General features: G+C 35.9%; 2 protein-coding genes across 2 annotated transcripts; both read right to left on the reverse strand.

The window, feature by feature from the left end:
• Nucleotides 1–2,794: 2,794 nt before the first annotated feature.
• On the reverse strand, nucleotides 2,795–5,327 carry LOC112514116. The gene is made up of 6 exons (XM_025120448.1): nucleotides 5,240–5,327; nucleotides 4,956–5,126; nucleotides 4,118–4,556; nucleotides 3,611–4,010; nucleotides 3,070–3,427; nucleotides 2,795–2,955 (listed from the first exon to the last, which is right to left on the reverse strand). The coding sequence occupies exons 1-6, from the start codon at nucleotides 5,325–5,327 to the stop codon at nucleotides 2,795–2,797; spliced, it is 1,617 nt and encodes a 538-aa protein (XP_024976216.1).
• A 1,183-nt stretch (nucleotides 5,328–6,510) lies between these two features.
• On the reverse strand, nucleotides 6,511–7,320 carry LOC112514117 (ethylene-responsive transcription factor CRF3-like). The gene has a single exon (XM_025120449.1). The coding sequence runs from the start codon at nucleotides 7,318–7,320 to the stop codon at nucleotides 6,511–6,513; it is 810 nt and encodes a 269-aa protein (XP_024976217.1).
• Nucleotides 7,321–11,657: the final 4,337 nt, after the last annotated feature.

Raw genomic sequence — 11,657 nt, forward strand, 5'->3', positions numbered from 1 at the left:
GGTTGGAGAAAATTCTTGGACTGCGCAAAACGAAATTCACAAGAGTCCAAACTTGAATCCAAAAGGGGAGAATGTTGGGTTTGAGTTAGAGCGTTAAAGTTGTATTCAAGTTTCTCCTTAGAATAGCTTTATTTTGTAATAGTGTAGTTTTACTATTTCCTACTGTAAATAGTATTTTCTTTGTAATTGTCATTACCAAGTGATTAGCAAAGTGTAATCAAGATTTTTAGCTGTAATTCTCTCTATCAATCTAATCATTCTTTGAAGATATTCTTTCTACTTTTATATTCATCTTAATTCTTGAAGATTGTATGATGTTTGTATGATTTTGGACTTCACACCACTCTAGAACCCATCATCATCTTTTCAATTTGAACCCACATGTTGTGACCAGGTGATTTATGACTGTCAATACTGGTGTAAATGGCATTGGTCAGTGCTTGCATCATGTAGGAATTGCAAAGCACATCAGCATGGGCTCTTTCCTTTTCTTGAGCTGTATATCTGAACTTCTCCTTGATAACTCTTACAGCAGGTCTACCTTCCTCTGGAACAGCAGGTGTCTCTCGGTAGAATACAACAGGACCTTTCATCAAGGATTCCATAATCAGATCTCCTTCCTTCATTCTCTCTATGAAATTAAGAAATCTATCTCTCCATTGATTATAGTCTCCGCAAAACAGCACTGGTGGCTTGGTATCAGTACCAATAGCCATTGCTTCTCTTGAACTCATTTTATCAGTTAGTATGATTTAGGATCAACTACAGTTCAAAATTTGTATTAAAGGATCAGTATTCAAAAATATCGGATAAATCTCAAACAAGAATATGCATGCATTCAACACTTAGAAAAATTAAGCACACAAGCTTATCCGGATTAGAAGTCCGGACAAAGTAGACTAAAACTTTTTAACAAAATGAAGTTATCCGGATTAGAAGTCCGGACAACAAAGAATTTTAAATCGCACAAACTATCAAGTAATCCGGTGAGTTTCAACACCTAGTAAAATGCAAAACTCATACGGATAAGGCGTAAAAATCAATTTGGATTAAAAATCTCAAATCAGATGATTTCAACACTTAGACAAATTTCCTAAAAGAAATACGGACATAAAAACTCAACAAGTCAACTACTCAAGGTCAACTAAGTCAACTAGTCAAAGTACGTAGAAGTCCGCTTAAAATGAAATCGCCCAAAAGTCAAGGATTTAAATCGATCACAAGTAAAAGTCAAAATCCGTTCACAAGTCCGTTCAAAGAATCAAAGTCAAAGTTCGGTCAAAACAGTCAAAGTACGATCAAACAAAATATTCAACAATACAACATAAATCGTATATTAAACCGCTTATACTTAAATCGCTCACTAATCCACTCAGGCTATGACCGGATTTCAATTAAATCGCACAAAATTAGAAATGACTTACCAAGCGGATTACCTAAATCGCTCAATAAATCGCACACGAGTCAAACGATTTACCTCTTACTCCGACCAAGACTTACTCGGTTTAGCCTAATCTGATCAAATCCAATTCACAAAAATTACAAGTCTAAATCGCACAAGCTTTAAGCGATTTATTGTCCGGATTAACACCAAAATCGATCAGGAGTTAATCGGACTAAAATTCAAGCAAAAACACAAATTTCTCACTTTTTCACCAAAAATTTAGATCAAAACATGAAAACATATGAATTTTGAAGAACACTTAACAGTTTTCGAAAACTCAAAAATCGATCAAATCAGGTTCAAAACTTGTTTAAAATCAAAATTAGTGTGAATCAAAGTTGTTCTAAATCAAAAGGCGAATCCAGCAATACAAAATATATAAATTAACACCCAACATTCAACCGATTTAAGCCCAAAAACAAATTCTGGATGAAGAACAGATGAAAAACAGTTATGAGCACAGATCGATAATCCACTAAAAATTCGTGCAAATTCGTGCAAAATCTTGAAAAATTGGTTTAATCCTCTAATCAAACTGCTGTAGTCTGCTCTGATACCAATTGAAATGTCCAATTCATACACAATTGATCATGATCTTCAAGAACATTAAGAATGAGATGAAGATAGAGAATAGATCACCAAATGTCTCTTGAATTGATTGAGAGAGAATTACAGCTAATTTCATATTACAGAATTTGCTAATGACTTGCTAATGACAATTACAAAGTAAACTACTATTTATACTAAGAAAAGTATAAAGCCACTCTATTACAAAGCATGTAAAATATGGAGAACTTGAATACAACAATAACGCACATACTTGAACCCAACACTCTTTTACAAGTAAGTACAAGTATGGATCACTGTTTTTGTTTGGTATTTCAGCTGAGATGATAGGATAAATCTGTTCAACAGTAGGTAGCTTGAAATCTCGATGCATAAATGTTGGGACTTCCGCCTCATCGTTCCCTCGAGCCGGTCAAATCCGCGATTCTTAAACCCAACGCTCCTGTAGCAATGCAGAAGCATCCCATATTGGTGAGGCTAGGGGGATTCATCTTCCTTATAAGGAAAGGGGGATCTTACTCCTACCAATGACGTGTTTTAAAGCCGTGAGGGGTTGTTGCCGAGAGGGGCAGCCCAAAGCGGACAATATCATGTGGGCGGTTCCCTAGTTTTCGGTCCAACAATTGGTATCAGAGCTAGGGCTGCACCAATGTGGGGGGGGAATGTTGGGACTTCTGCCTCATCGTTCCCTCGAGCCGGTCAAATCCGCGATTCTTAAACCCAACGCTCCTGTAGCAATGCAGGAGCATCCCACATTGGTGAGGCTAGGGGGATTCATCTTCCTTATAAGGAAGGGGGGATCTTACTTCTACCAGTGACGTGTTTTAAAGCCGTGAGGGGTTGTTGCCGAGAGGGGCAGCCTAAAGCAGACAATATCATGTGGGCGGTTCCCCAGTTTTCGGTCCAACAATAAACAGACATATATGACTGTAAGGCAAGCCACGCTTTTGAAATTCAATTGTATAAACAACTACAAAAAAGTTACAATTTAAATTAATAAAGATAAGACTAAAAGTATAAAGAAATATGTTGATACTGTTATCATAAATTGAACATACCTGCTTGAATTTTGCCAAAAAGCTCATTCTCTTTTAATTCTCTAATAAATGCATCAAGCTTGATCTTAAATAAACGACAAAGAATGTCAGGGCTGTCTTCTGGATTTAGGCATGTGTCCTTAACAAATCTTCTAACTTCTGGCCATTTTGGATTGCAAGTCATGCTTAGAAACAAGTCAGGATATCCATACCATTTGCAAAGGGACATTGCATCCAAATAATTTTGCATCATGTACCAAGCACGACCGGTGAAAGAATAAGGTAGTATAACACGTTGTCCAATGTTTGAAACATCCCACTCTCCTTGTTCTTGTACATTGCATGGAGCATCATATGTCTCGCACCTTAGGACTTTTTGCTACTTACGTATATAATGCAACCTCTCACTTTCAATCATTGTGTATCCATCAACAATAAATTGTTGTAGAAGCCTCCTTGCATTGAGAAGTAATGAAAACATATTTCTTCTATCTTGAAGTCTGAAGGCGAAGAACTCCCTCATTGTTACAGTTGTTCTTTTACTTTTGCTTGAAGATGTTACCTCTCTACGAGGAATGTCAAGTCTGTAACCATCTTCTCCATATGAAAATAACAACGTATATTGAAGAGGAAGGTAAGAATGATGTAATTCACTTATTGCTTGTAAATAACCTGTCTGATATTGTACAATGATATCACTTTTTTCAATTGTACCACCATCATCTCCAACAATTAAAGCTGCAACCTCTGAAGCAGTTGGAAGGTTATATGTTCTTCCATCCTTTTCTCTTTTTCCAATCAGCCGTAACTTTAGCTTGACATCCAGGTAGCAATCAAAACAATCTCTTGCAATTCTACAAGACTTCACCAACACATTTTTTGCATCTAGTATGTTCTTTAAGTATTGAATAATCTCAATATCAAGGGAATCAGAATTTGATGCAGARGCTTCTTGTTTTTCACTAAGTAAATCATAACAAACATAAAATCAGAGTGACCATTAATATAACCATACAATGTAATTCAAGTAAATCTATTAAGAGATATTACATTAAGGATGAATGTATACCTAAATGAACTGTGTCTATTTGAAACTTCATTTTTGGTATCATATATGTACAGTTGAGAGAATTTCGGTTTTCTTCCATCTGGTGGTAGAAGACTACCCATCCTATGGTAGTTTTGACCATTAAGCCTGTATATGTATGGTGCATTTCCACTATTAATGGAAGTATCATATTTGCCACCCATTGATGTAAATGAGAACATTGAATTATTACGACGAATGTTCTTCATAAAGTATTTGCTTTTTGAGTCCGCACAACGAAACCGATTTACATAAGAAGTACCCATCTCTTTCTTTTTTGGAAGCTGAACTTTGCCATGAAGACAACAAAGGGAGTAAATTGTTTTCATCCCGCATTTTTTCTCTCGAAGAGCTTCATCTTTCCATAGTTTTGCATCACAACATTCACAAATAACACTTTCATCACCGTGATCCAAGTACTCTGTTTAATAAATTTGAATGTAATAACTAACTGTAAGTATTAAACATTTGATTATTTAATAATTACCTTAAGATATTCCTTCAATTTTGTTTGTAGTTGTTACTGGATGGTCCGGTTCTTCATCTGATGTAATATCAATGATTTGTATATCAGATACATTTATATTTCTTCTTTGTAATCTATGATGCCCTGCTGATAACCGAGGCATAGAAGAAGCTTGATCTATTGTCGATAAAGGGATGGATGAATTTGCGGTAGAACGTAACCAATAATGTTTGTTTACATGAACACTTGCTGTTTAAAATATACAAATTTAAGTAATGTAAGACATTTGTTAGTATTGAAAATTTGTTTGAAGCATTACTTTAAAAAATGAGGTGTACAAGAGATTACACATACCATTAGGACTATCAGATAATGGATTTGTGATAGTCAGATCTGAAGAAGAATGTGGCAAGTTTGTATGTTGAAACTGTGAACATGTGTTTGGATCCATATTCTCATTATGGTAGGGAATATTATTCCTCTTAGATGAAGATTCTAATTGCTTATCATAATTTGAGATATTCTCTGTAAAAAGTTAGAGGAAAGGATGACTGTCAAAAGTGCCTTCAACAAAATTCCTGAACAGGTAATATTTGTCTCAATCAAAATAGGATTCAAAATGCTTTCAAATCAAATACCTTCAACATTTGATGATGTAGATTTCACTGACTGTTTACTACTATTCAAAACCGTCTTTCTAAATTTTCTCCTTTCTCTAGCATCCATCGAATTTCTTTTTTAAAAGATCTGCAAGAAAATTAATTCTTCAACAAGAAACCAATACATGAAGTCAGTACATAACAAAACATTAGAATGAACAATTGTGAGAAAATGGACTCAGTTAGACAGTTGTGTTAAAGACTGCTTTTTTTACTGTAGTAGGAAATGGAAGTTGTCTATGATGACAATAATTTTATAAGAAACAAATGATTACCCAGATGAGGCAGTTATGGAAACCGTAAATTAAAGGTCTAAATACAATGTAAATTAAGAAACTGCTTGTCAGTTTTTGTTTGCACGTTCGTTTTTCAGAGTTATGTAGTAGATTGTGGAGTCAGAGCTAATGAGAAGGCCTAAAAACGTTTAAATGTTGTATGCAGAGAGTCACTCCACACACAGCTTTACTTACAGTTCAAATGAGTCTACTTAAGTGGCATTTCTCACTTTACACGTTTATTCTCCTTTTTTCATGGCTTAACTGATGCTTCAGACTTCTACAAACAACTCTGATATGTTCTATGGCTAACTAAGCCTCGGTCCATTATATTCATGCTTATAAGTCTGGACATACAAATTTGGACGAGTATGTCTTTGTCTATGTGCATAATTGTATGCCAGTCTTACAAGGTAGCATCCCTTAGCATCCCTTAGAAATCTAAGAATAAATCTTAACTCCTTCTCTCAAATGGAAATTCAGAATTCTCTTCCCATAATTGATGTTTCTGATAGAGGAAACATCTCTAATATGTCTATGTATCGCTACATCTGGAGTCATTATTTCCAGACTTTTGTATCATGTGCATGAAAGTCTGGACTTATGTTCCCTTGGGTAGAGTCAGAGTTATATGGCAGAGCTAGAAGGTACATCACAAAAACATCTGATCACAAATTTGAACTCCTTTCCCACAATTACAATTTAGATTTCTTTACAACATTCATGACACTTACATGAATATGCGAATAAATCCCATTACACTTAAGCTTTGTATATGGGTCAACCCTTTTTGTGACCTATATATATTTTGTAAAAAAAAACATCATTTACAACTGTTTGAAAAACAAAATAAAACTAATCAGGAAAACGACTAAATGTTAATAAAAAATATGCATTAATACGATACTAACAAAATAATACAATAGTACTCAATTAAACAACTCCAACAACTAACTAAAATAAGTTCCAGCCATTTTAGGAAAACCATAAATCTAAAGTACTATCTGAAATATCTTCGAAGTAGTTATCTATTTTTAAAGTTGAGGGAGATCCACATCCACTTTGAGGAATGAAGTCAGGAGGTATAGGGGTTATACCACAATCATCAAATTGTTTTGGGTTTATAGACCTGAAATCATGATGCATGTTAAAAGATGCAACTTCATCATCAAGTTGTATTGAATCAAATGATTGGTAATCCAAAGGTGGTGCATCCGCAAGTATAAGCTTGAGTGACTTTCGGTTGGGGTGATGGTCGGACATTGATGTAACATTCGTCGGCGGTGGGTTTTCTAAAACCGTTGGCAAAACAAAATTTGTAATAGCACCAGCACCACGAAGTTTGATGGTAGCATTATCATATACCATGGCAGCTTCCTCTGACGTATCATATGTTCCCAACCACAACCGCTGGCGTGTAGCCGGATCCATAATCTCCACTGCCCATCTACCCCAACGTCTTTTCCATACTCCTCGGAACTTCCTAACACTATCCTCTAGACTTTTCTTCTTCTTCTTCATAGATTTCAGTTTCGAATCTACAGCACATGGGCTGTTTCTGGTTGTCATCTTATTGCCATTGAGAGGCATCATTCTAGCTTTGCTTGATGGTTGTACGTTAATTTCATTAACATACTTCTTTACACGCCACTGTTCAAAAATGTGGTCATCTTCATCTCCTGAAGAATCAGTTGCATAGGGATTAGTCATTGATATTCTTATAAGTTTTGGGAACGGTAACTCTTCTTGGTCAGAAAACTTCTCTGACATTGCCAGAACCTCCATTGTTATACGTCTTTTGTGCTCCGTTTGTTTAATCGAAAGTTAACATGAAGCAGTCCTCCATGAATATGTGGTTTGCGATGAAAAAGGAACAGAGAAGTTTAAGAGTCGAAAATGGGTGAAAGGAGAGGAGTGGGAATATTTTATTTCAACAATTACCGTATTTGAAAAGAGTATAAATTTATTTAAAATTTTGGGAGGTCATTTCAACCGTCACTTTTAAAAATATCTGTATATATTTAATAATATATGTCCTTTACAGTTTCCAATAAATTTCTTCACTACACCCGAGTCTCCCTTTTTTTGTGCCTATTTGCAGATTAAAATTAGATGAAACAATATTAGGGCTTAAAGGAAGAAGAAGATGAATGAATGATCTCTTCAGAGAATAAAATAAGTAGTGGTTTGTGAAGGATATTGCCTGGTTTGACGCAATCACTCTGTTTTTTATGATTATGAAAAGAAGGGTGATTGCATCGGACCAGGCTTCATTCCTTTCAAATCCTTTTGTAAAAACCAGATAGCTACCAAGGTATTACTGGAAGAATTAGTATGTCTAGATACAATGTTTAATGTGTATATTTCATTCATATTTTCACTGTGTACACATTTCCTTTTTAGTATACCTTTCAGTAGCTTTGATTTCAAAGGATTTTAGAAAGCGAAGGAAAGGGCTATATAATTTGTTAATATGACTTTAAATATATTCATTTTATTTTGGAACAGATTTTACATATGACTTTGTATTTATGCATAAAAATGTAAAAGAGTTATATACATGTTCAAAACCTCACAGCATTCAATTCTTCATAAGCTTTTGCGTAAGTGTTTTGGTGAATATTGTTTCCACTTGCAATTAGTGATTGTATTATATACATGTTCAAATAACATACTTCACTTAGGAGGAAAACCTAAATGTAATATATATTATATATTTAAATTAAGTTATAACATTATCACTTAAAACAACTTATGTCTTCACCATGTTATGCAAAGGATGAAGTGTAATGTTCAAGTAATTCAGACTTTTAACTATTAAGTTATAACATTATCACCTGAAAGTAACATTTCAGAACTGGTTTCAGGGAACTCTAAACATTGATACTCAAGAATTACAATTTACAATTTAACTCCACAATCTGAACTTTGTTTAGTACTATTTTGGAGCCATATTGCATGGTTTAAACATTAATGCACATTGTACGTCTATCAAACCACGTATGAAAGTTATTGTATAAGTCTATAAGCAAACCAGTGACAGTCAGCTTCCAACTCTTACATTTAATTTTGACGGGTTCATAGGTTTAATACAAGAAGCATACTGTTGAAATGACTCTGTAGTAAACCATCTATTTTAACTATGGAAAAGAATATCAGACCTATCTTTGTGAAATAAGTATTTATTTAGAAGTTTTTGAGATCACCGAAATACGTGACGACATAGCACATGCAGAACCTATGTGAAGGTCTGTATGAAGAGTGGAGTCACGCTTGACAGATAAAAGGGTTAAAAAACTTTCTGCAGTTTAAGCCCTAAATGGTACAGACTTACAAGGTTGAAGTACACTTTCAGAGTAAGAGGCGGACTCTCAAAGTAGGACATGAAGAGACGGAGCTCTTTTCCAAATCTTAAGTGTAGAGCCTCTGTGTAGCTCTGTATGAAGCACGGAGGTAGTGTTACAGTGACGTAGCACGTACAGAACCTCTGTCGTGGTCTGTATGAAGAAGGGGAATTTCAACGTACAACATGAATAGACGGAGCTCTTTCTCAATACTTAAGTGCAGAGCCTCTGTGTAGCTCTGTATGAAGCACGAAGGCAGTGTTAGAGTGACGGCATAACATGTGCAGAACTTCTGTGAAGGTCTTTATGAAGAAGGCAAACATCAACGTAGCACCTGAAGAGACAGACCTCTTTCTCAGCACTTAAGTGCAAAGCCTCTGTATGGCTCTGTATGAAGCATGGTGACAGATTGATGGCTTAGCACGTGCAGGCCCTCTGTCAAGGTCTATATGAAGAACGGAGTTAGGGTTGACAGCCTCAAGGGTGAACAAACTTCCAAGAGAGTAAACCGTGTATGATGCAGAGTTGCAAGTTTGATATACACTTCCAGAGTACGACCTGACACCTGAAGGTAGGATATGAAGACACAGAGCTCTTTGTCAACACTTAAGTGTAGAGCCTCTGTGTAGCTCTGTATGAAGCACGGAGGCACGGTTATAGTGACCGCGTATCACGTGCAGGACCTCTATGAAGTTCTGTATGAAGAAGGGAAACCTCAACGTACAACATGAAGAGACAAAGCTCTTTCTCAACACTTAAGTACAGAGCCTCTGTGGAGCTCTGTATGTACCACTGAGCCTTGCTCTAATTGACCACATACAAGTTGCAGAACCTCTGTCAAGGTCTGTATGAAGAACGGAGTGAGGCTTCACAAACACAAGGGTCAAGAAATTTTATGAGTTAAGACTTGAACTGTGCAGAGTTGCAATTCTGAAGTCCACATTCAGAGTAAGCGGCAGGGCCTTAATGTAGGGCATGAAGAGAGAGAGAGCTTTCTCAACACCTACATGCAGAGGCTCTGTGTAGCTCTGTCTAAATCAGGGAAGCATTGTTAGAGTGACGCCGTAGCACAAGCAGAACCTCTGTTATGGTCTGTATAAAGAACGAAGTCAGGCTTGACAGACACAAGGGTGAATAAATTTTCCATAATTAAGACTCAGATGGTCCAGAGTTACAAGTTTGAAGTCCACTTTTAGAGTAAAAGGTTGAGCCTCAACGCAGTGCATGAAGAGATAGAGCTGTGTCTGACCACTTAAGTGCAGAGCCTCTATGAAGCTCTGTATGCAGTATGGAGCCATGGTTAGATTGACAATATAGCTCTTGCAGAACCTTGGTTGTGGTCTGTATGAAGAAGGGCAACCTCAACGTAGCACATGAAGAGATAGAGGTCTTTCTCAACACTTAAGTGCAGAGCCTCTATGTTACTCATGCAAATAAGTTTAACATTAAATCCAAAACAAAAAATAATGAAAGCATATAGAAAGTTACATTCACCAATTAACAGATTATTGTACAAATCAAAATGCAATCACCAAAACAATACCAAATACGAGAGACAATGTACTTGTACACCCGAACCATGAATATTACTTCTGAAGTGGAGGGTTTTTTAATGTTCTTGTAGCCGATCCTTTTTGTTAAATTAGGAAAAAGGAAGAAAAACATAAGAAGTTCTCGATACTCCAACAGAAGTTAAAAAGAAAGAAAATTCTTACTTGAATTAAAAACATAAGTCTTATTGAAGGCATAGGTTAAAAATGACCTCTGTTTTACATTAACTATTCAGAAGACACAATACGATTGAAATGAAAGTACAATGCTTGAAAGCTAAAAAATGCTAAGACAAGATGGTCTAGATGTTTTCAAGCCTGATGAACCTCCTAAGAAGTTCTCAAACTCCAACAGATTACGGATTGACCTTAGAACAATTCTGCCTCCTTCTCTTGCTCCAGGGGTGGTATCTCTGCTTCATGTAAGATGGTCTCTACGATAATTCACATAGAAGATGGCCTTTGTACATAATACACTTACCTCTTAAGTAAGAGCTCTATCTATCCTCGTGCTACGCAGAACCTCTGATCCTGATTCCCTGCTTCATACAGAACTACGCAGACGATCTGCATGTACCATGCAACGCACCTGAAGTTGCTTCTATACTCATTACAGAGCTGTTTTTCAACTCCCCAGAACATCCTCGTCCAAAAATAGTTAAATACAAGCAGATATATTTTTCATGAACATGAAAATCAAACATTACAGAAGTATGTACTGCAAATGAGTTTAATATCAAATCCAACACAAATAATAAGGAAAACGTGTATCATAACATCTGCACCAATGCATAAATAATTGTCCAAGAAAAAATTCAACCACCAACACAATATCAAATGGGAGTTTCAATGTAATTGTTCATCAAAAAGAAGAATATTACTTCTCAACCTTAGGGATCTTTAATGTTTTTATAGTCGATCATTTTCCATCCTGATCGGCATCAGACGAACTTTCAAAAAGCCGCTTCCTTTCAACTCTTTTGCCAAGCCTTCTCTCACACAACTTTTCTTCTGATTCCGGACTGTCTGCAGTGCTCTTATCAACATCGGATGGTGTTGCATTCTCACCAGTACATGAAACAACATCTTTCAAATAAAACAATAATTAGTTGTGGTAGTTGGAAAATTAGTTGCTTGTAGTTGTCTTTACAAATTACATTGAACATGGCACTTATAATACCTTTAACTTATCTTGGGAACTGAAATATGTTGAATGCAAATTTACTGA

Source organism: Cynara cardunculus (assembly GCF_001531365.2).
Source record: "Cynara cardunculus var. scolymus isolate 2C chromosome LG 6, CcrdV1, whole genome shotgun sequence".
Classification (NCBI taxonomy): Eukaryota; Viridiplantae; Streptophyta; class Magnoliopsida; order Asterales; family Asteraceae; genus Cynara; species Cynara cardunculus.

Excerpts from the sequence above, each read along its gene's own strand:
- LOC112514117 (XM_025120449.1), bottom strand. The coding sequence starts at position 7,320 with ATGGAGGTTCTGGCAATGTCAGAGAAGTTTTCTGACCAAGAAGAGTTA.